This window comes from Quercus lobata, chromosome 8 (genome assembly GCF_001633185.2).
Source record: "Quercus lobata isolate SW786 chromosome 8, ValleyOak3.0 Primary Assembly, whole genome shotgun sequence".
Classification (NCBI taxonomy): domain Eukaryota; kingdom Viridiplantae; phylum Streptophyta; class Magnoliopsida; order Fagales; family Fagaceae; genus Quercus; species Quercus lobata.
In genome coordinates, this window is record NC_044911.1 from 17,858,403 (window position 1) to 17,884,286 (window position 25,884).

General features: G+C 36.0%; 1 protein-coding gene across 5 annotated transcripts in view; it reads left to right on the plus strand.

The window, feature by feature from the left end:
* The window catches only part of LOC115955114 (B3 domain-containing protein Os07g0563300-like), a 39,877-nt gene extending 19,731 nt beyond the window's left edge, over positions 1–20,146 (plus strand). Inside the window, exons 4-12 of one of the 5 annotated variants that reach the window (XR_004084030.1) lie at positions 2,109–2,220; positions 2,681–2,972; positions 3,124–3,223; positions 3,734–3,908; positions 4,676–4,749; positions 14,425–14,473; positions 14,610–14,727; positions 19,361–19,446; positions 19,535–20,146. Coding sequence is in view for 4 of the 5 variants with exons in the window: in XM_031073166.1 (XP_030929026.1) it covers positions 2,109–2,220; positions 2,681–2,972; positions 3,124–3,223; positions 3,734–3,908; positions 4,676–4,749; positions 14,425–14,448 (777 nt within the window). In the remaining variant the exon portion in view is untranslated. Of the gene's footprint in view, positions 1–2,108; positions 2,221–2,680; positions 2,973–3,123; positions 3,224–3,733; positions 3,909–4,675; positions 4,750–14,424; positions 14,474–14,609; positions 15,261–19,360; positions 19,447–19,534 lie in introns of those variants that run through there. The other 4 variants (XM_031073165.1, XM_031073166.1, XM_031073164.1 and 1 more) reach the window with 4 other exon arrangements.
* Positions 20,147–25,884: the final 5,738 nt, after the last annotated feature.

Below are 25,884 nucleotides of genomic sequence, written 5' to 3' on the forward strand. Positions count from 1 at the left end.
GAAGAGAATATCTGACACCATTCTTGGTAAAAACCACGAAACCCCAAAAGATTTAAAAGCAAAGCTCCACAACTGATGGGCCTTCTCTCAATGAAGTAGTAGATGATCCACTATCTCCCCATAACAACGACACATAACATACCAGTTAACAAAATCAAAACCTCTACGCCTCAAATTATCACCTGTAAGAATCTTATCCCAAACTGCGGTTCAAATAAAAAAAGAAACTCACTGAGGAGCCTTAACTTTCCAAATACCTTCCCAAGGGAAAATGACGGAGAAGGATCCTCTCAATTCATTATAAAACAAACAAATGTCAAAATCCCCATCTTCTTCAACAATTCAAAATAATAGATCAACATCTTCTCCTAATCCTAAACCCACCACAAGAATGTGTCTTATGCTAGAAAGCACGGACGCGGCTAGGAGGGTGCGCACCCGAGTCCGATGCGGTTGACCGTGCGTCGGTGCCGTGTCTAAGTTTTTTTTTTTTTTTTTTCTCGGATTCGCGCCGACTCGGCTCGATTCGCGCCGACGCGGCTTGATTCGCGCCGAACCGGGCTGATTCGGCCGGAATCGGGCCGTATCAGCCATATTGGGTCGTATCGGCGGGCGATCGATACGGCCAAAACAGGCCAGAAACGGCCTTGAAACTCGCCGGAGCAGCCGAAATTCTGACCTCAGATGTGTTTCTTGCCTTCTTCTTTCTTTGTTTTGTGAATCAAGGTATATTAATGTGTTTTTTAAGAATATTTTAATAGTAAAAATATATAGAAAATATAAATAAAAATATTTTTAATAATTTTTTAATCGCCGAGTCCCGTCGCACCTGCACCCTACTTTTTCAAAAATTGCCAAGTCCCGCACCTGCACCCGCACCCGCACCCGAGTCCCGAAACGCACCCGTGCTTCATAGGTCTTATGTCACATGACTTATGACATAAAAATTAAAAGACTTAATATAAGAAAATACTCAAGTTCAATGCACAAAACTGCAACTATATCAACTATGGATGATAAAGTGTTTGATAAAAGTTCACATAATCGAACTATGGATGTTTAGGCTTCCTTATAGTGTTCCACTTCAGATGATCAAGTGTTTGTTAAAAGTTCTGGTTCCATATGCTATGCATCAGTTTGTATTCAGTAGGCATAACATTGTGTGTACGCTGACAAAGGATACCAATGATACACTGAGAGTTGTTTTAGCATTGCAGACATCTTCACAAAATTAAAATATCAGTCAAATTAATTATCTGTTCTTTCACATCCTGGATATAAAAGTAAGAGATTTTTACATGCTACATGAATTCTAAAAACAAATTCACTATGGGCTACTTAAACATCAAGTTTTTGTGAATTGTTAACCATGTCTGGTTCACATACTTTCAAGCTTGGTTGTAGCCCTCTATTGGAAGCATCTATTAAGTGCTCAATGTTTCAGTTTGGAAAAGTCCTTGCTCAGTCTTCTGTACATTTTGTTTAGATTGGGTTGGTAATTCAGATACTATATCTTAATGCATTTTCTTTGCTGAGGTAAGTTCTTTGGATTCACCTGAAATCCATTACATTTAGACGCTATACCTCATACTTTGTCTCTTTTTCCCCAGGAGCTTCTCTTTTATTCCTTCCTCCTTCAATTATATATTGTTTTTCCTTTTGGTTCTAGATAAAAGTAAAAGTGCATAATATAACAGACTCTCTAAAGCCCTGTTAATGAGTACTTTCAGCAAGGGGAGTGGAGCAGCAAGGATGCACAGAAAACCTAAATGACTGGTGTTCATTTAAGTATGAATGGAAAATGTTGGTGTTAGAAATATGTGGTTAAATGTTTAAATTTTTTATCTCCTAATAGCTTAAGCTTTTGGGATAATTGGTAATTTGACATGGTATTAGAGCAGGAGCTTTTAGGAGAATTGGTAATTTAACAGTTTGTAATTATGATTTCCATAGACTGTTATCTATGATTCCACCATTGCTATAACCACTACCTTTGAAGTTCTAGTAGGTTATTCTTGGATGTATTCTGTCCAGCAGTTTGCTTACTCTTTTCCTCAATCTCAAATGTTAGTGATCTACAATTTTACATCAACCTTATTCTTTTTCAGGCCCCAAATCAAGACCCATCTCAGGCCCCAAATCAAGACCCATCCTTTAATGCTACTCCCGAGATTTTGCAGAAGCAGAAATTGGGGGATCCCTCTGACAAAGTCATGACTGGTGATTATCCATCTTCCCTAACTATGGGATATAAGATTCACATGTTCAATGTCAGGCATCATTAAACTTTTGTTTTATGAGATATATTAAATAATGTTGCTCCTATAGTTCTTGAATTAAAATATCGTGTAGGAAAAAATAGAAAATTTGTTTTCCTCTTTATGCAAGGAAAAAAGAGGAAAATTTTATTGGGGAAAAAAAAGGCAAGATACCAGTTAGAATCTACTTTTTATTATTTTCGGTACTTCAAATTGAACCAGATGTGATGGGTCTGAATTAAAAAAAATTAAAACTTTCCTCACTGAACTAGACAATGGATAATTTATAAATCTTCCTCCTTTATTTTCTTCTTAACTAAACAAAGTGATGGCTTGTCTGCTGTTGTAAGTAAAATGATTGATCGTGTGGAATGGGACGAGTGATTACTGTGTTTAGCATAGCCTGGCTACATCTGTTTCAGGAATTGACTGTGGGGAAGATCCAACTGCATCACTTGGTTCTCCAGTGTGTCATGAATTACCTCAGGAGAAAAATGTTAAACCACTTGTATGTATCTCTCCACCTCAAAAACAAGATTCTCCAGCTCACTTTACAGAACAGTTCAGCACAGATTCATCAAATGAAGGAGATACATCTTGTGAAACTCTAATAGACAGTGAAACATCTGAAGGGGATTCCTCTGGAAAAACATGTTCATATTCTCAAAACTTGTCTGAAGAAAGTGATGATGAGGTTCAGGAAATCTTCAGACCGTATCCTATAATTTTTCATCTTGGTTTCTTAGATGTTCAGTGGAAGAAATTATCAGATATATTGTAATTCATAGTTGTAGAAGTGGCACTACTTTCAGATGTCAATAAGATGGGCATAGTTATTATGTGTCAGTCCTTGACCATATCTAAGCTTAAACTCTGCTGTCATTCCTTTATTTGAGAAATTTTTGACTCCTAGTGATGCTGATCCCAAAATGGCTCGCCTGGTGATACCAAAGAAAAGTGCAGAGGTAAGTCCATATCCTTCCCAATTTAAGATTTAAAGTTAATAATAACTCTCGTTAGTCTGGCTATGTGCTAAAATTTATAATGTGCATGGCTCCAACTGCCTTATAAAAGGTGCTCTCCAACAAAGCTTAAGGACTTTGTGAATTTCCTTGGGATTCATTCTAAAAGTTATGCATGATATAATGCATTGAGAACTATTATTGCATCATTTTTTACACTTTCTTTGCTGCTGCAATCATGTATATTATTATTATTATTATTATTATTATGATGGTGATGATAATTGCAAATACTGAGAAGATAAAGTTTCTTTTTTGTAAATCAAAACCCTTCTCACAGTGGTGGGTGGGAGAATCCCTTAGTGTTGCTTTGAAATGAAGCTGCTAGGTCAATGATCAGTTGGGGGCTTTAAGATCTCATCAGAAAAGGGCTTGACTATATTTACATATTTGTCTTTGGATTATTTATTTATTTATTTATTTTTGTGTTTATTGACACTCACAATGAAACAGGCTTATTTTCCAAAGGTTACAGAGGCACATGGATTCCCCATTGTATTCCAGGATACACAGAGAAAGGAATGGGAATTTAACCTTCGTTTTTGGGTCAATTGTAACAGCAAGATGTATGTTCTAGAAGGGCTTAAAGAATACATGACCTTAATGCAGTGGCAAGCTGGTGACAAAGGTAAAGGAATTAAACTGGAGATAATTTGGCCAGTCTTTTTTTGTTTTTCATTTTCATTTCTGAATTATGATAAGTATGCATTGAGTGAGGGCCTATTTTCTTTTCCTTTTGGAACAATTGGTTGATTGATTCTTTTTTCACTTTCTTATTAACTTTGGTGTAGGCTACTTAATAATCACCATCAAGTAGTAACTTGTATGCCTATTTAAACATCTTGACTTTTCTATTGCTTTTAATCCTTCAAAATTACATAAATTATTTTCTCTATGATTTCAGCATCAAAGTTCCTTTTCCATAAACCTTAATTTATCTCCATATGTTCTGATTGTGTACGACACTAAGGCCAGCATGTTGCTTGATGTGCCATATAAGCATTATAAGGATGTGTAGAAAAAGCTTTTACCACATTAGCAATTGTCATTTGAATATTAACAATAAGGTAGTGTAATGGTAACTTCGAGGTTTTTCGAAATTTCAAGGTCCAGCTGAACCAATTGATAGTTCAAGCACCAAATTGGAATCTAACACAATTCATGGCAAAACTTATATTTTTACCTCCATTTATTTTCCTGGATATTTTTCTATCTCTAAGCTGGGCAGGTTGCCTGCAATGTTTGTGAGAGGTATAGTTATTTGTTTATCATTGTGCTAAGCAGTGTGGGGTTTATTTGTTTACTTCCTATGCATGTGGCAAATGAGTTATACTCTAAGTCAAATATAACTAGAATTGGTGCTTTTTTGTTTTTGTTTTTGTTTTTTCTTTTCAGTAACATTTCATCGGATAGAACCAGAAGGAAAGTTTCTCATTGCAACAAAAAAGATTGTTAAACCGCCTCCGAAGGTACTACATGCTAAATGACCTAATTTTGTTAATTAATATATGAGATCAAACATATTGCTAGATTGCCCCATTCATGCATATTGTAGTTAGTGAAATAGAATATAGTGCTGGATGAAGTATGTAATGCAATTTTATTGAAAATCAAATATATGTTTTGGTGGCCAGTTTATTTATTAATATATTTTTTTGATAAGTAATGCAATTTTATTAAAAATAAAATATACTTTATATTTGCGATGATGAGCATAGAATGTCAAAAAAGTACAGAAGCTTTAAAGGAAAATCTAAGAGAAACTTTTTTTTTGATAAGTAAGAAGAAAATATTATTGAAAAATGAATAGCAAGAAAAATACAAAGAGTTCACATTAGTGAACAAAGAGTAATAAGAAACAAAAAGACACAAGCAGCCACTAAGCTATTCTAATAGACACAAGAAAATCTATAAGAGTAGAACAATCTGAGAGACCCCAACACCGAGATCAATCAAAGAGGGTCCGTTGGCATAAATCTAGTAACTGAACCATAGTTTTTCCATTATCCTCAAAAGAACGCTGATTTTGTTCAATCCAAATAGTCCACATTAAACAGCCTGGAATCAAATTCCAAATATCAGAACTATGCTTCCCAAGCCAATGATACCAACAAATAATAAGTCCACAACTGAGCCTAGCATGACCCAGTTGATCCCAAACAACCGAAGCATATACGTCCACAAAGAATGAGCTATCGGACAAGAAAGTAACAAGTGATCTATAGATTCCTCATTACAACAGCACATACAACAACGATTCACCAAAGGGTGACCATGAAGCATAGGGTTTTCCAAAGTTAAAATCTGACCACGAGTTGCTGTCCACATAAAGAATGCTACCCTTTTAGGAACCTTAACTTTCCAAATGCCTTTCCAAGGGAAAGTAGGAGGAGCTGCATTTCGAATCTTATGATAAAAAAAGCGAATATCAAACTTCCCACTTCCATTAAGACCCCAACAAAGACTGTCACACCCTAGGAATCCGGGTTTGGATGAAGTAAAGTAGGGAGTAGGAAGTTGCTAACTCCCAATCATTGAGTTCCCTATAAAATCTTAAATTCCACACTCTACCATTATCACCAATTGGAGGGCTTAACACTTCAGAAATATAAGCTTCCTTATTGGTTGAACACAAATAACTGAGGATAAAGAGTCTTAAGAGAATCCTCCCCAGTCCACTTATCATGCCAAAAAAGAATACGAGAACCATCCCCCACCACAAACAACAAATGCTTAGAAAAGATTTCCCACCCTTCACTAATACTCTGCCATAAACCACAACCATGAGCCCTTCTACAAACTCTAGTGCACCAACCCCCTTTTCCCTCCCCATATTTCATGGCTATGACCCTCCGCCACAGATGAGTGATTTCATGGCCATACCTCCAAAGCCATTTCCCTAATAGGGCCCGATTAAAGGACACCAACCCCACAAAAAATTCCTCTGAATACGTCCCAATCTAGTTGCCACAGCTTTAGGAATAGTAAAAAGGGAAAGATAATAGGTCGGAAGGCTTGACAGGGTACTTTTCAACAAAGTGAGTCTACCACCCTTTGACAAATAAAGCCGCTTCCAACCCGAAAGCTTCTTTTCCATCCTCTCAAGAATCAGATTCCAAATAGAGGCTGTTTTATACAAAGTTCCCAATGGCATACCCGAATAAATCATAGGCAAATTGCCCACCCCCCCCACATTCACCTTCAAACTAGTAAAAACTTGAAAACAAGTCAAAACTAGCCTAATGGAAAGCATCTGCTCTCTAGAGGCATCACAAAAAGGGATGGTGTCATCAGCAAATAATAGATGAGAAATACGGATACCAGTAGAATTAATAGGACCCACATGAAAATCCTGAATGAGACCACCTTCCTTAGTTTTCTTCAAGATCCGACTTAAAACATCCATGATCAAAAGAAAGAGAAGGGGAGATAATGGATTACCTTGTTTTAAACCTCTAGAGCTACGAAAGAAACCAACAAGAGATCCATTACCAAAATTGAGAAGTGAACGGTAGTGACACAAGTCTTTAGCCATCTCCTCCATCTGACCCCAAAGCCCATCCTCTCCAACAAATAGAACAAAGTATCCCAATTCACATGATCATATGCTTTTTCAATGTCTAACTTACACACCACCCTCCAGAGTATGACACTTTAGTCTTTTGTCTAAACATTCATTAGCAATAAGCACTGAATCCAAAATCTGTCTACCACCAACAAAAGAATTTTGTGACTCCGAAATGAGTTTATCCAGCACCAACCTCAATTTGTTAGCCAAAACCTTAGACAAAAGCTTATACGCACTGCCCACTAAGTTGATAGGCTGAAAATCTTTGATATTCAATGCATTATTTTTCTTGGGAATCAAAGATAGAAAAGAAGCATTCAGAGACCATTCAAACTTTGAGCTCCTATGGAAATGCTCAAAGAAGGCCATAACATCTTTTTCCACTACACTCTAGCATTTTTGAAAAAAGGCCATAGTGAAACCATAAGGACCTGAAGCTTTATCACCCTCCATTTCTTGAAGAACCTTCACCACTTCCTCCTTAGTGAAATCCCTCTCAGGAACAAGCCGCTTATCCTCCTCAATACTAGCAGACTCCAATCCGTCCATAGAAGGATGCCAAGTATTTGACTCAGTGTACAAACCCTGATAAAAATGAACCACCTTAGACCACACCTCTTCCTCATCCTCACAGAGGACACCATCCACCTCTATACCTCGAATATGATTAGTTCTTCTATAGGAGTTTGCTATCCGATGAAAAAAATGAGTATTATTGTCCCCTTCCTTCACAAACAATATCTGGGACTTTTGCCTCCAAGAAATCTCCTCCAAAGAGGCTAAATATGCAATCTCACCTTTAATTTGAATACAACGAGTTTGTTCCTCCTGCGAAAGACCCAATAAGTCCTCCCTAGCATCCAAACCCAACAATTCAGATAAAAGACATTTCTTCCTAAAGGCCAAATCCCCAAATTCCTCCTTATTCCACTTTTTCAAGTCTTCTTTAAGAGCTTTTAATTTACGAGCCAAAATAAAGCTTGGAGAACCCGAAAAGCAATATCCGTTCCACCATTGCCTAACTCTCTCTATAAAACCCTCTTCTTTCAGCCACATATTTTCAAATTTCAAGGCACTTCGACCTTTATTAACACTACCAGCCACCACCAAAAGAGGGCAGTGATCAGAAACTACACGAGGGAGTAACCTTTGAGACACATTTCCAAAATAATCTACCCAATCCACTGATGCCAAGGTTCTATCAATTCTTGACATACAATCTATCCCCGAATCTCTAAACCAAGTAAATGAAGCCCCTTCAAGAGGTAAGTCCACAAGGTAGTTAGCCTTAATGAAATCTGAAAAAGCAAACATAGCCAGACTAAAAACCTCACAACCAAATCTCTCACTTGAATATCAAATGATATTGAAATCCCCAATCACACACCATGCTGTATTCCACCTAGAGTGCATCCTTGTAAGCTCCTCCCACAGAGCACCTTGCTGACTATCATCATTGGGACCATACACTCCTAAACATGCCCATACAAAATCATCCACAACCCCCTTCAATAAAACGTTAACAGAAAACTAACCAATAGCATAGTCAACTTTTTTATAAACTCTCTTGTCCCAAACCAGTAACACTCCCCCTGCAGTGTTGACTGCATCCAGAGCAACCCAATCTAGGAACGGACTACCCCAAAGGCTTCGAACAACAGAAGAGTTTAAAGAAGACAGCTTAGTTTCTTTATAGCAAACAATATCACACTTCCACTCCTTGAGAAGATTTTTACGTACCTCTCGTTTCTGAGGATTGTTTAGTCCCCTAACATTCCAAGATACAAGTTGTAAACTCATTTAAAACTAGTAATCCCTCCCCCCCTCCCCCCCCCCCCCCCCCCCCGCGCGTACCTTCTGAAGAATCTTTGTTCCTCCCCTTAGATGACAGCCCATCATAATTAATTGAAGAAATCAAACCTTGAGTTCCGTAAGCCCTTTTTGCCTTGAGTTTACAATTCCTTTAGAAGTTCCAACGTTTACAACATCAATGCAGTTTTGTTCAAGGAGACGAAACAAAGCCAGACATTGATCTTCGTGTTTAACAATAGGAAAACCCACAATTCTGTAGAAACTTTTCATCAGGCAACATACCCATTTTGAATTTTTCATCTTTGACCCCTGAACCTCTCCCTCATCAACTTCCTGGATCACCTCCAACTCCTTCTGTTCATTGGGATCCCACTTAGATAAAGGAGAACACTCCAATAAGCCACTTTCTTCCTCCCCGTGAAAAAAACCACTATGATTAGCTTCACTGTGCTTCCACTGAAGTAGAAAATGCTCAAACCCATCCTGTAACAGCTCTTCCCCATCCAAGTAGCTTGACGACACTAACTCAGCATGGGGATTGCTCCATTTTTCTCCTTTCTCACCTGATACCTTCGTGGGATTATCTCTCTCCCCAAAACAAAAGCCCTTCTCGCTACCCAGGCCCAACAAAGGAGAAAATTGGTTTTGATTGGCACCCTGATGTCGATGAGGAGAAGAAACAATAGTCCCAATCCCCATTGGCCTTGCCGTCAGCCCTACACTCGAATCACCAGCCATCGGAATCCGGTTCTCGTCCTCTGTGCCCCGATTGGTCATCGCCTCACCTATGAAACCAAACTTGGAAGCCTCCGTCGCACTCGCCGCTTCGTCGGAGTGATCTCCCACTATCCTGACAGAAGGTTTGACCACTGAGGCGACATGAAGAGGGTCGACGTTGAGGGCAGAGGCACATTGTTCCAATTCCGGCATTACTGCTGTCACCAGCGACTTGAAAACACCAATGTGTGAAACCCCAAATTTGTGACCAATCAAAAAGAGTACGAGCAAGCAAAGTTTTCAATTGATCCAAGGAGCTCTACATGTCTTCAAAAGTACATTTATTATGCTCCTTCCAGATAAGGAACATCAAACAAGCCAGTACCATGTTCCAAATATCCGAGTCATGTTTACCAAACCAATTTCTCTAGGTTAGCTTCTTCATTTTGGATTGTGTCGTTCGGGAAAATTTTGACTGTTGATAATTTGAGGAGGTGGCAAGTGGTTGTGGTACATTGGTGCTGTATGTGTAAGCAGAATGGGGAGACTATTGATCACTTACTCATACACTACCCTATAGCTCAAGAGTTGTGGAATATGGCATGTTCACTATTTGGGGTTCATTGGGTCATGCGTGTGGTGTTGTGGAGCTTCTAGCTAGCTGGTCTGGTAAGTTCAACAGGAACAGAAGTACGGTGATTTGGAGTATGATCCCTTAGTGCCTCATGTGGGGTATTTGGAGGGAAAGGAACGTGTGTACCTTTGAAGGGACTGAAAGATCAATTCACAATTTGATGCTTTCTTTCTTTTCGACTTTGTTTGAGCAGGAAAATGCTTTGGGTGTTTCTACTTTGGATTCTTTGCATGATTTAATTGATTTTTGTACTTCTCTGCTAGTTAGTTTATATTTTCTGCTGATTCTTTAGCGCACTGCCTGTGTGCCTTGTTTTTTATTTGTACTTCTTCTTTTATATCTCAATGAAATTATTTACTTATCAGAAGAAGCAACATTTCCCAGCATAACCCACTGAATTCCAAACATCTGAAAAACATCTCCTCACAAAGCATAAGCATAGTGTCACAATGGATTAAAAGGTGATCCACCGTTTCCGCATTACTTCGGCACATACAACACCAATTAACCAATGAAAAACCTCTCTTTGTGAGGTTATCGAAAGTAAGAATCTTTCCCAATGTTGTTGTCCACAAAAAGAACGACACCTTCTTGGGAACCTTCATGGACCAAATGCCTTTTCAAGGAAAAGGGACAGTAGTAGCACCCTGAATCTCCCTGTAAAAAAGCCGGGTTACAAAAATGCCATTCCCCTTGAGATACCATCTCATCTTATCCACCCCCTCCCCCCCTAGGCTCCTGCTGTAAAACCTCAGGTTCTAACTCCTTGCCTCTCCATCTGGTTGAGAGAACAATACATCAAAATAAAAACATCCTTCTCCATTGAACGCTCAAAGAGATCAGGGAATAGTAATTTTAGAAAGAGGTCCCCAGCTCAACAGTCATGCCAAAACTGTATACGGTTGCCCTCTTCAACAATGAAAGCCACTTGCAAAGAGAATCTATTCCAACCTGCCAGTATATTCTGCCAAAAGCTACACCCATGGAAAACTGCCAAATGTTGCAGCAGAGAATATTGGCTAGTGCAGCCAAATTACTTACCTCCCTGACAGGTACTAATTCATGTTTTCCCATGTTACCTTTCAAGCAAGTAAGAGCTTCAAAACAGATTAAAACCAGCCTGTTTTATACCAACTGCTCTCTAGAAGCATCACAAAATAGAATGATATCATCCGCATACAAAAGATGTGAAATACTCACCCCCCACATGAAAGCCATGAATGAAACCTCCCTCCTCAGTTTTCTTCAATAGTCTACTCAACACTTCCATGACCAACAGAAATAAGAGAGGTGACAAAGGATCTCCCTGTCTCAAACCACGAGAGCTACCAAAAAATCCAGCAAGAGAACCATTATCCAGAACAGAAAATTGAGCAGTGGATACCCAAAACTTCATCCAGCTCCTCCATCTCTCCCCGAAACCCATCCTTTCCAACAAATAGAAAGTGTCTCAACTCACATGATCATAAGCCTTTTCTATATCTAGTTTACTATAGTTCTCTTCAATCTGCTATCTAAGCACTCATTAGCAATTAAGAATTGAATCCAAAATCTGCCGTTCACCAACAAAAGAATTTTGAGATTCAGAAATGAGATTTTCCAAGACCTCCTGCAATCTATTAGCCAAAACTTTGGCCAACAGCTTCTACAAACTACTTAATAGGCTAATTAGCTGGAAGTCCTTCATATTCACAGCATTGTGCTTCTTTGGGATTAGGGCAGGGAAAGAGGCATTAAGTGATCTTTTAAAAACACTGTGTCTGTGGAAGTCAGAAAAGAAAGCCAAAACATCCCCTTCCACCACCTTCCAGCACTTCTGAAAAAAAGCCATTATGAAACCATCTAGGCCTGGTGCTTTATTACCCTCGATCTCCTTCAATACCAGGATGATCTCCTCCTTTGAAAACTCTCTCCCCAGCAGTTTCCTGTTCATTCTTATGTGGTAAGTATGCATGAGGGATGTTGTATAGAGCTAGAGCACATTGGCAATTAGTGATAGAGAACTAATGTGCTATGAGTAGTAATAATGTGTTGTTCTAGAAGAGTGTATGGTACTCTTCTAAAAGAGTCTAGAATATCCCAAGTTGTGAGGTGTCACTGATGAGGTCTGTACACCAGCTGGATTGTAAAGATTATTCTCCATTCCTTGTAACAAACTCTCCAACATATGTGGACTATAGGGACTGGGGATTGTATCAGAAATTCGGCTCCTCCATTTCATATTTTATCTAGTATTTCTCTACTCACTAATTTGGTAACAGAGCAGGAGTTTGAATTCTTTCCTTGCGTCTGGTTCATTCCCTTTTCTGGGTACAAGATATTGTTGGCATATTAGTTCTCCAAAAATTAAAGTAATGTTCAAATTCTATCAACTTAGAAGGAACCCTCACGATTTTCCTTAGGGCTAGGCAAAGTAAAATTGATCTTCATAAAGATGAAATGTATTTTTCGCTATGTATTTAGTAGATAGTCTGCAATTATGTAAATTGCATGATTTTTTTTTGACTCCTATATGTTTGGGATGTATTTTTTCTTTTGAACAGGAACAGATTAATAGAGAAAGTAAAAATGAAAGAAAATTAAAAGGAAAAAAAAAGGATTTTGGTTACTGTTGGTTATTTGACTCACTGCCATTTGTGGCAGTAAACTAGTAAAACTGCAGAAGCTTCATGGTATAATTTAGTTTCTGTTTTTTAAAACAAAATAAGAGAATTAAGAAGTAGAGAGAAAAAGGCAAAGGGAAGAATGAGAGTGATTCAGTTTCTCTCTGAAAATTTTTATATCAGACAATATTGCATTGATAGCTCTCACAATGATGTGAAATCTTGTTCAAAATCCCCAAGGCTGTAAAAATAGCAACATGCCTAGCTTGCTTTGGGCACTGTTAAAGGAACAATATTTTTAAGAATGAGGATTCGGGGAAAATGTTAGTTCACAGCCCTCTTACCATTCATTGCTTAAATAGGAAAAGGTGGTTACATTAGGATAGTGAATATTCTTGAAGGACACAACTGGTAGGGAAAAATCATCACTAGATTCTTCTAGACCCTTCTAGAAGTGTACCACCCATACAACACAAGAGTACAGCCCATAATATCGTCTCTCCAAGTCTTTAACACTCTTCAAGGTGGAGCATATATGTTATACAAATCTAGCTTGGAACATATAGACTCTAAATGGCTCCTACATAATGCCTTGGTATAAAGAATGTCTTCATACCAGGAAGACTTAAGGAGGAAGTGTATATGGTTCAGCCTTGGGATATATTATTGCCTGTAGTGAACACCTTCTGTGTTGCTTGCAAGAGGCCTTGTACAGCCTAAAGCAATCTCATCCTGCATTGTTTGATGGGTTCAATGTTGTTGTACTTGGGTAAATGTTCTACTCTTGATCATTTTTCCTTTATTCATCATTGCACCATTGTCGTTATTGTCTTGATTGTTTATGTAGAATTGTAGATGATATTATTATCTCAGGCAGTGACCCCAATGGTACTGCTAATTGAAAAAGTTCTTTGGGTCAACAATTCATACAAAGGACCTTGATACTTTTTTGTTATTTTTTCGGGATTGAAATTGCTCTTTCTTCTCAAGTCATCTCTTTGTCTCAAAGAAAGTACATGCTTGATCTCCTATCTGAGACTGGTCTCTTGGTTGCTTGACCTGTTGATACTCTTGTGAACTCCATTGTTGAACTTGATGGCAGGAAAAGTGATCTTTTTCCTAATGTTGGTGATGGTTGGTAGGAAGTTGATTTACCTTACTGTTACTCATCCTGATATTACTTATACAGTTGGTGGGGTTAGTCAGAATACAGATGCTCCTCATCAAACTCACTAAGAAGCTATTTGCCATATCTTGCGTTATTTAAAAGATGCTTTGATACCATGTTGAAGGAATAATGTTTACAAGAATGAGGAGCTGGAAAAATCTTAGTTCACAGCCCTCTTACAATAGTATAGGGCATATTCTTGAAGACAACTGGTAGGACAATTGGTAGGGACACATCATCACTAGAATCCTCCAGACCCTTTTAGACGAGTACCACCCATACAAGACAAGGGTTATGATCTCTCTATTTCTATAACGGGCACTCTTTAAGCTCGCATTGGAATTCCAAGGGGTCTTCATATTGTTCTTGAAGGGATTATATGCAGCAATAATATCTTTGGCATATAGAAAGCACAACAAGCTGTATTGCTCAGTCCGCACTTTGGGTGTCACTCCAACCTCTGGGGAAGTAGAAATTAAGTAATAGGTTCATGAATTTTACTGCCTGTTACTCTGTTTTTAGTCTTTTAATCAATTGCCATTATATGTGCTTGACACTGTCATATTCATTTTGCTCTTTTAGTTCTTATCTAATGAGTGAGCTATAGCAGAGTGGGGATATGTGATATCTTTTCATCTGCAGGAACAACCATCAACAATTGGATAGAGTTTTGAGTCTTAGAACACACTAGGTAAATGGCTTCTCTGAGTATTCAACATTTTGTACAGATATATTTAATATTATGTCTATCTATAATTTAATTCCATTTATTTAAAATTTTCTACTAAAAATTATTACGTCATCCAAATTGTTTTGCTCCTTTCCAGATTTCAAAACAATATTCCAAAGCAAGATATCATCATCCAAGACTGGTGTGAACTTTGTGCTTTCTTTGGATGCACTTGAAGCTATTTGTGCAGATTCCGTACTCAGTCAACCAAGAGTGTCAGTGTGTCTCTGATGCCTTCTGTCTCTCTTAGGCCCTATTTACTATAATTTTATTTGTCATGCTTGCAAAACTTACAAAGTAACATAAACTTATATGTAGTTCCCCAAATTGTTTCCATATATAAAGTTGCATTCCAATCTCGTATTTGATGGTCGGCGTGGCGATAGGCTTCACTTCTACGACTGCCTCCCCAGCCGTTGCAAACACTGAGCGTTTATATATTTCTTTTTGAAATGGTAGTAATTTGAATAGATGTGGTGAAGTAAAATATAATCTACAATAGTTGCAACTCAACTGGATACTTCATTCTTGCATTGAACAGCATAATCTTACAGCATGAACTCAAAATCCCAGCAAAGTTGTTTACATATTATGTTCAGGTTACTCATATGCTATATAATGCTCCTTACAATGCCGTGATTACTGTTTGGGAGATTTTGAAATTTAGGGGTTCTTTTGTCATGGAACCTTAAGTTGATTTGTAAAAACCTTGGATTAGGGATGCCAATTGAAAAAATTGGGTCATTGAAAACTAGAACCAATAAATTGAAATGATCCCCTAACCCAAAAATGTTTTAAGGTGATTAGATTCACTATTTTGTATTAGCTTATGCTTTTTGGACTACCAGTAGTTTATCTCTGCTCTCTCTATATGTCTGGCCATTACTACTTCCCTCTTGGTGCTTGTTATTTTTTATAATTTATTTATTTTGATCTGTAAATAAATACTTTATTGAAAATATGAAAAAAGAAAAGAAAAAGGAAATAGCAAATTCCTTGGTACACAGGAAGTGTACAAGGAAAGCAAAAGTCTACCCAAAATTACATAAATCTAATAAATCTAAAACAGAGGGTATGTCAAGACCACTCAAAGCAGTCCTCCATTCAGATAAAGACAGAAGAAAATTTGCTTCAACTCGATGATAGAACGCTCCTCCCCATCAAAGATTCTGTTGTTCCGTTCTCTCTATATGTTCTGCATAATAAACTGCAGAATAACACCCCAAACGTATGCTGTCCTATGTTGACCAACATGTTTAAGCCAACAAGGAAGCAACTCAACCACTTGCTTAGGCATAACCCAGCAGATACCATACAAGCTAATACAAAGGACCATAAATCATAGGCAAAAGGACAATGAATGAGCAGGTGGTCCACCAATTCCCAATCATTTTTACAAAAAAAACACCTGTCAACAACACAATTTTTTCTCTTCCTCAAATTATCCAAAGTTAGAATCCTCCCCTTCGTCACTATCCAAGTGAAAAAACTACCTTCGTAGGAGCTTGCACCTTCCAAATTCTTTCCAAGGGAAGGGGTGATTACCTTTGTTAGATAAGATTGAATAAAAAGACTTTACTTCAAAATAACCACTCCCTCTTTATTCATTTGTGTTCTTAATCTCAAACTGCCATTAAATCCAATCTATATTTCTTAGTGTTGTATTGTGAATAGGTTTATGAAATTATTGACATCATGGCTAAAGAAGCAAAAACGTGAGGAAGTATGAAAATTGAAGAGAGTAAAAGTACTCAAGAATTTTTCAGATTTTGGAACATTGTTTTTTTTGACAAATAGATTTTGGAACATTGTTACTAAGTACTTGGTACAAAATCATCTAGTAGTGTCACTTATATATATATATGTGTGTGTGTGTGGAAAAAAGAAATCTGCAGTAGATCTTAAAACATATCTGTTCTCTGAATAATTAGTTGATTACCATATTATCAAAAATCCAAAAATAAATAGTTTTATGTCAATATAGTAAGAAGCCCTAATTTCAATTTAATTGTTTCCTTTCTATTTTTCATATGATATTTTATACAGTAGCTCATAAATGAGAAAGGCATATAACCAGATCAATTCAAAGCCAGTTGACAATTCTAGCCCAAAAGATGGAAGTGAAGCGGTCAACAATCTTAGCCTTAAGTGCCTAATAAAGTGTTTGTCCATTTGAAGTTCTGCATTGTAAAGATATTTTATGTTATTACGTGTCCCAAATGAAAGTCTTGAAGAGATCAATGATGTATGAAAGAGGCAAAGCAGGAAGGTTTCATTGCCATGATTAGCCATAAGCAGATGGATGAAATCACCCAGTGCTTAAATTACTATCCCCGCTTCTTATTGTTTTCTTGACACCTTAGTGAAAAGCTCAATGGAGTAATCAACTCAATTCTCCCAAGATTCTAGTTCTCAGCACTTAGAGTTTCTCAGAAATTTTGTCAACCGCTTCATTTTATCCTTCCAATGGAATAAACAGGAACTTACAATGACTGTTTGTTGTATTATCTTTTACATAGTTGGGTAAAAGGATGTTAGTTATATTTAGGTAAGTAGTCAGCCTAAAGTTTAAATTCAAACCTTATGGACGTGTCTCTTGAAGGCAAAGAAAAAGCACTTACACAGTTTAAGGCGCTGTTGGGTTGTTGGAATATTTATTTATATGCATATAAATGTATACTCAAATAACTTCTTTAAACCAAGAAAGCAAGTTGATTGCTTGATTAATTATTAGTTTTAGACTTATTTAATTAAATTTCTATTTTCCAATATCATTAAAAGGTATGGCCTGGGGCTAAGGTATCTCGTACAATCCAATAACTCTACTACAGCTTGCTACCTTTTCTTCCAAGTAACATGTGCAGGTAGCACTCTGATGTGCTTATGGTTTTAGTACAATGTCCTATCTGAAGACCTGAGAAGCCTTTTGGTGCCAATATTTATACATTATCAATGTTGAGAAGTCCTGCGTTTTAGTATTTAGAATTTTTCTATGATTAAGATTGTTCCTTATATACCTATCAAATAAGAAAAAGAAAAAACAAAAGAAAGAAAGATATATTGTTACTTCTAACTATAGCTTTCCTTAATAAATTGAAGGAGAATGCTATTTTCCTAAACATTTTACAAAATCTTGTTTACTAAGTGGTTGCATTGCATGTTATAGGCTATCCTATTGCCATGCATTTGGCTTGTAGAAAGTAGTACAAGTGGGTTACCACATTTTTTGGAGAATTAGGGTATTCAGAGCTCTTCGAGCATCTGGCTATTCCCTCGAGTGTGTGTAGTCCCCCGTCCCACATGCAGTAGGTTTTTACAGGAAGGGATCCCTTGGAGTTAGCCCTAAGATGTTGGTTAGAGGTTTTGAATCCAGGACCTTATGAATATTAAGAGGCCTTAGGAATTACTAAGTGGGATACCACATTAAAATGACTAACATGAACTGCCACATAAGTTGCCAAGCACTTTGTGACCAAAATTTTGTAAAAAACTTGGTACTGTAACATTTCTCTCTCTCTCTCTCTCTTTCTCTCTCTCTCTCTCTCTCTATAATGGACAAAAGCATTAGAGACCTGGTAAAGCATCAAACATTTATTGAAAAGAAATAGAAGGAATGAATGACAAGACATAAACAGATGAGTCAATGGATATTTTTTACTTTTTTGAAAATATGTTGGTGTTTTCATAATATATCTCTTTTTTACCAATGAGTTATATAAATCATCGTTAGTCTCTCCTCCCTTTCCTCTACCCTATCCTGTTGGAATTGGCGGGTGAAGTACACAGCATGACACTGCCAAGTTGCCATGTTTGTAATAAAGAATTTGTAAATCTAGTACTAACTCTAAATTGAAACTCTCTCTCTCTCTCTCTCTCTCTCTCATATGAAAAAAGACAAATGCACAAAAAGATAAAGTAAATAATTGGATATATATTGGTAAGAAAAAGCTGGAATGATGTTAGATCTGGTCTTCGATTCTTTAGACCTTGTTGAAAACATAATTTGTTGTTTTCTCAATATGTCAATTATGTCTATCATTTTTCCCTTTTTTTGTTGTTGTAAAATTTTCAAGTTATGCCAAAAAGGGAAAAAGGGAAAAAAGATTAGCTTGGAGGATAGAATAAAATTTCTTCTAAAAAAGTTGTACTCTGGATGACTAGAGACTATGCTATACTTGTCATTATTCTGGATAGTTTTTCAAATGCATGAGCATTTTTTTTTTTCGGTTGAGAATCAAATGCAAGAAGAAGCTACAACATCCAATAAGTCCTTTATTCTTGACTAAGATATATCTAATTCGTAATGCACATTTATATTATATATATATTTTAAAATTTTAAATATAGTAACAGATCTTTTGGATTTTTAAATTGTGGGATCTTGCAGAAGTATTTGTCCCTTGTTTCATCTTTTAATTAGTCTAAAAGTTAAAGAGCAGTCCCAAACTGCTCTCGCTTCCATGTTCCAACTTTTTGACTGCCCGGTCCTTGCACCTACCCTTTAGCACTGTGCTTGCTGCCCTCCATGCTTCTTCTTCTTTTTTTTCCTCTGGCTTGATGCTTCTCCTTGCTACAGGATTACAAGAACTCATTTTAATAATTGTGGTCCTCTAGTATCATTTGGATATTATCAAAAGATTTAAGAATTAAATAAAAAAAGAACAAACAAAATCATTACATATCTAAACCCATAGTCTTGCACATAATTATATGGAAAAAGTATAAACATGTAGTGTAGTAAAAATCCATAGTGGTATGTTACACAAAAATCCCTAGTGGTCTGTTACCATATTTATTGGCTGTCTTCCCTGTGTATTATAATAACTTGAATTTGTCTCTTCTTAACAGCTAATTAGCTGCTGTTGTCTTGAAAGCTTTGCCAGGAAACTGAGAATTTCAAGACTTACCCTAATAGTTGACAGTTAAATGGTTTGGTATGTGATTATTATTATTATTATTTTCTAAAAAGAAGTATTTTGTTTCAAGGGTGAGCTAACACCTGCTTTTGTGCCAATTGGTCAGGTATTCCTGCTCTTTGAGTTACTTATTAAAGAAAAAAAAATCCTGCTGTTTGAGTTACATTGGCGCAAAAGCCACATCCCTTGTGTACCTTCTGGTTGGTCAACTCCATCATAAAGAAAAAGCTAAGTAAAGAAAAAGTCAAGGCTCTGGTTTAGTTAAAACTTAAAAAGTATTATTTGGTTTCAATTTTTTTTTTTCATGAATATGTACCAACAAAGACATTTCCTCTTGATAGGCTCTAACCCTCTCTGCTTCCCCCCTCCCCCCTCTCCAAGGGGCTGTGTGGTGGAGCAGCCTCTTCCAATTGTAATTGGACCTTATTTGTAATATAGAGATATGGTCTGTGAAGCTGTAATAATGTTCTTGTTACTTGGAAGGCTCATTTCCCTCCTCTACCTTACCACTTAGAGTACTCGTATTAGTGCTTGTATAATAGAAAAAGTACCACATTTTAGCCAATTAAACCCAAAATTTACCCACATTAGGCTATGCAAAGTTGTGTAGAAATACATGGTTGCTACAATTGCCATGTAATTTATACTAACACTATTTATTTTGCATTTAGTTTTTTATTCTTTCTTTATGTATCTCGAGGAAAGGAAGAGAGTGGATGATGATATTTTTGTGTGAAGAAAGAGAAACAATTATTAAAAATCAAGAAAATTGATATTTTAATGAAATGTAGGATAAAATAGAAAATCTGATGTAAAGTGTTTTGAAAATTGAGTATGTAAAATAGAAAAAGTAGGTTTTTATGCTAAAATAGATTGAAATTTTTCCACAAGTTGATACGAATGCTTTTAGCGAATTACACAGCGCATCTATAATTTTTTGGAGTTTTATGTAATTTTATTAATCTGTGAAGAAATTAGCTTATTTGTTTGTAGACACAATTGGGTAAACATTGACTTCAAGACTAAGTACAATTTCTACCACCCTAACATATTGATATTCTTTTGACTGCAAAATATATCGAAGTTTTTGAACTGTTCAGACTTCAGACTATTTTTCTTAGAACAGTCTCGTTTTCATTACTAAAATCAAATGTCCACATCCTTGATGAAAAGTATGATTTCCTTTTAGCATTTTGGAAAAATGTGCTTATAGCCTGTGTTTGGCTCAATGGAATATCTGAAGATAATATAAAGAAGAGACTTTTCACTCCAAATCTTGATTTGTGGTGGTATATGCAATTTATTTGTAATTTTTTACCTTTGGTCTTTACTTTCTTTGAAGCCTTAAGTTGTTAATTTCAAAATTACACGCTAGACTTGAGCAAACGTGTTATTTTCTTTCTAAAGCATTTGAAAGTAACAGTTATCTTCCAATTTTAATGTGTAGACATAATATTTGCTATATATATAACCAACATTTCTTGTGGTGATAATTTCTCTCTCTTTTTCTTTTTCTTCTATGCCTTTCTTTTTCTTTCTAATAGTAATTTGAAAAATTATTGTCCTCATAATATTTGCTTTTTTCTTTATAGTTATTGTCCTCATAATATTATTATATTTTGACTTTCTTTGTCTTTCAGATAGTAATTTGTAGAATTATTGTCATCTAATATTACTTTTTTCTTTATAGGTATTGTACTCATAATATATTATATTTTGACTTTGGCTCTTTGGCTGCTTATATCTAGTCTTGTAAGACTCAAAGGGAACCGGATAGATGATTCTCCTATGAACAACAACAACAACAAAACCTTAGTCCCAAAATTTTGGGGTCGGCTATGGATCCTCGACAAATTTTTGGGTCAGCTATGAATCCTCCTATGAAGTGTAGTGATATTCATGTTACAGGGCATGGACTCAGCAAAAGCTAGAAATGACATTAAACAGAGGATCTTGTTGAATTCTGCTGTCATCGATAAATAAGGACTTCCCACCATTGTGGCCATAAACATTATGCTGGAAGGTAAGCCACAGATTTTCAAACATGTCATTTATAAACTTGGTTGCCTAAGCCATTCTTTGGGAGTTTCGTAATTCCTTCCTCTGGTTGGTATCATACTTGAACAAGCCTCATCAAGAAATAATTCATCCTAACAGGAAAATAATAATGAGATTTATCTTTATGGTACCATTCTCGTTTTAGCATCAGTACTCATTTATATATCTTTTTCCTTTCAATAGTTATTTCAGTCTGTTATGTGTTAGTGGCATGTTATTGTCGACAAACACAAAATCACTGGCTTGTTATGTGCAATGGGTTTCAGGCTACTCATTACTAACATTGCATTAAGTAATTAGTACTACATCCTCTTTCAGTTCTTTTGTATCAAGGTCAGGTATGCCAAAGTTTCTCCTTTTCTACTTTTCCATTCCATTTACTATGAGATTTTAATTTGACATGATTGAATTTGACTGAATTGATTTCCAGTCAGCATAGAAAACTATAATGAGGTCTGTTAACAAAATGTACTTTGTGGAACTTTATATGGAGCATAAACACAGAGCATTCTTTAGTATTGATGACAGCGGTCAATGAGTGTGGTTAAAGTGATAATTGATTGTGGAGATGATCAGTAAGTGAGATTGAAATTAGTTTCTGTTTCATCACTCCTATCTCAATGCCAATCTGTCCGTTTTTCAGCTAAAACTGGAACTGGTAACTCCTTGTAACTTATTTTCTGTTTACTTGTATGTAGCTCCCTAAAAATTAAAGAACATGGACTGGTTAATATGTTAGCACACATTTAATAGAATTGCATTTCATTTTGCAATTGCCATCAAGATTCAGAATTTTGTGGATTTAGGATATGATCTACTACTTGAGTTCTTCAGGTCAGCATCTATATCTAATTGGACCATTTTTTGGATGTTGAAAGAGGTTCATGAAAAAATCAGCTCCCTAGGGGCAAAATGATTATACTATTCATAAAAAGCTTTTTATGTTGAGAATGTCATGAACAGCTGGATGAGTTGAACCAGCGTCTTCCTTCAGAGATCACATTTATTTGTGATTCATATATTGCCGTAGGACTGTGTTGTTTGTAATAAAGGCCCCTTGTAGATGGAAGAAATTTTTTTCACCTTTAGATGGAGGAATTTTGAGGACAAGGGCTTTTCTAAGAACAAAGGCGTGAGGCATTGAACTTGGTTTTTGGGTGTCAATTATAGGCACAGAAGCTGATGCCTCTACTTCTTTATCTTCATTTGGATTTGGGAAAATTTTATTTTCCGTTATACTACACTATGCATTAAATTTTTTTTTGAAGTCTGTTTGCTTAAGAGAACTAGCTGCCACAATGGATGACAATTGTGGTAGGGGCATGCTTCCTATACCTTCACTTGACCACAAAAGTAGTAAGATTTCTTGAGTTCTGTTTTTATAAAGCAGTAGAATTTTTTGTCTGTGGCCACCAAGAGTCCTCTGATTTTCCCCCAAACTGAAAATCTTGTTAAATGTGAGAAATCCTATGAAGAGTAGCATAAACTTGATACGGATGGCTCCTCCTTGAGTAAACCCAGACAAGCTGGTGCAGGTAGTGTCATTAGGAATAGTTCTGAAAACTGGTTGGTGGGTTTTTAAGGGCAATTGGATTCACTTTTAGTTTTGTGGCTGAAAGGGTGTTCCCAACATGCAGATTGTCATCTATGGGTCTCCCCCAGTATAATTTCTTTGTAATTTAGATTTTTTTGGTGTTGGTGTTTCTTGTTTTGTGACCTCAGTCTTGTGCTTTGATAATAAAAGGGTCACAACAATTTCACATCTCCTAATTTGCATGCTACCTCATACCTGGGTCAACCACAACATGCAGTTTATTTATTTATTTTAATGATCTATGTTTGAGGTGATAGGAAAATTGAGAGGTGTTGTGAAATTTTGTTGTGTTTGTGGAGGGCCTCTTAATAATATCTCCTAAGAAGAAAAAAGAGTAAGAGTTTGGAGGTGACCAAGTTTTTCTTCCCCTCCAATGTATTGGCCATGCTCATGAATAGTACAAAAAATTACGTGTTGTATGAATCATATTGTATCATGTGAATTGTATGTATCAAACAATATATAGGCATTGGGTTTAAATTGAGTTTTTTCTAAAAAAATTGCTTTAACTTTTGGCCAATAGGTTGTTGAACTTGTTTTTAACACAAAATCTTTAGGGAGAGTTTGATTTGCTTGATGTTACATTACACCATAATGTTACATTATTGTAATATTACATTAGTATAATCTCAATACAAGAATATAACATTACATTGTTTAGGAAAGTAATGAGATTAAGATGATGTGACATATTTTGTAATCTTATATTATTGTAATGTTAGAAAAAATAAAATTAACTAAACACCTTAATGTCAGATCACCGTAATATGCATCACATTAAGGACACATCATAACAAACCAAACGTCTCCTTAGGCTATTTGGTTGAGTTCAGGGATAAAAACATGTCTATAAAATTTTCCCCCTACTCTTTATCCCTACGAAATTTGAACCATCCATTTGACACTTCACTTTTTCCCCCCTTAGTCTCTCCACTCCCCAAACCCCCTTTTTTTCCCTCTATTTTTTCATTTTGAACTTTTGGATTTATTTTTTACAAATGTTTGCAAATTTCTTTTCTATGCTATAAATAAAGTATTAAATAAATAAAACTGTAACTTGTATTTTATTTTTTTAAATTTTTTTTATTGGTCCAAGAAAATTGAATGCCAAGATAAAGTTAAAGAAAAAGTTATTGAAATAGAATAATATGAGGAGATAGTAAATGCTGGTGATGATTATGAAGAAGAAGATGTCAATGATGATATGATTTAGCAAGATGATGATGATATTGACTCAGACTATGGAGATGAAGTTGATTAGGTAGGATGATGAATATGATGAGAGCTAAAATTTTATTTTAGCTCATATGTCATGTATTTATCATTTTTGAGTTTTGAGTTTGATCGATTTGAATATAGATATAATATTTTCAATTTTATTAATTTAGTTACTTTTTAAAAATTTTCTTGTATAAGTTGTAACGGCCCTACCCCAACTGTGTAGATATTATTCGCTTTTGAGGCCCATACCTCTCATGATTTTGTTCTCTCCCTAAACCACACAGCAGTGGGGGAAAAGACCTCTACACATTTAAGGGAGATCACTCCTTATAAGCACATCCTCATGTGCTTCCTTAGGTGATGTGAGATTCCATGGATTGTAAGATTCCCCTTTCGCAAGACTTAGAGGTTAAATCTTGAGATTATTTTGGAACAAGAGTGTGATCATGAAGAATTTTAGTGCTAGAATTATTTGACCTTTCAAAGTGTTTTTTTGGAGCATGTAGGAATGGTTGTTGTACTATTTTTGTGTTTGGTTTTGTCCTTCAAGGATATTTAAAATTTGTACTTATGCTACCTTGTTGTATTTCTTTGAGAGATGGCTCCACCAAGGAGGAACATTGGAATTGTCAATTGAATGCTGAGGCAACCACTAATATTCAAGCTATTATTGAAGCCATTGGTGGCTTAACCAATATAGTGTAACATCAAGTAGGAGCCACCAATCCGACTAGTGCTCTGGAGAAGTTTAGAAAGCTTGACTGTCTTGCCTTCAAGGGTGCAAAGGATCCAATAGAGGTTGACAACTGGCTTAAGGAGCTGGAAAGGCTCTTTAGGGTGATGGAGGTTAGTGATGAGCAACGAGTTATCCTTCCTGTTTTTGTATTGAAAGGTGATGCATTAGAATGGTGGGAGTTCACAAAGAGGACACATGGGAGAGAAGTTATAACTTGGTAGCATTTTGTTGAGCTCTTTTGTAAGAGGCTTTTTTCCCCACTGTTGTATGCTTGTGGGGGGAGAACAAAACCGTGAGAGATATGGGTCCCAAAATGAACAATATCTACATAGTTAGGGTGGGGTCGTTACATAAGTGATATTTTTTTCCAATTAGTTATCAATTAAACATAATCTAAGTTTATGATAAATTCCAATTTATATATGTATATCTTTTATTTTTCTATAAATTTTATGAAGTATTTATTTATCTTAGAATACATCGATACAAAAATTTGACTACTATGTTGACAATAATTTTAGGTGTTAGTTGCTTTTGTGAAATTTTAAAATATTCGTAAGTGTACGAACCGTACCGAAGTATAGTTGGACAAGAACGAGGTCGAACCCACGGGGACTTGTATGAACATAAGAAAATTAATTAAACCTTAACCAAATTAATCCTAATCTAGTTTAATAAAAATTGGTTGTTTGCAATTAAATAAACTAAGCAAATAATAAAATTAAGTAAATAGTTAAACTAAGCAAAAGATATAAAGTAATAAAAAGATGTAAATAATCAAGAGAAAGGAATTAAGGTTTTGGAATCCATCTTGTAAGTCATATCAGCATATATTTATGATCATTAA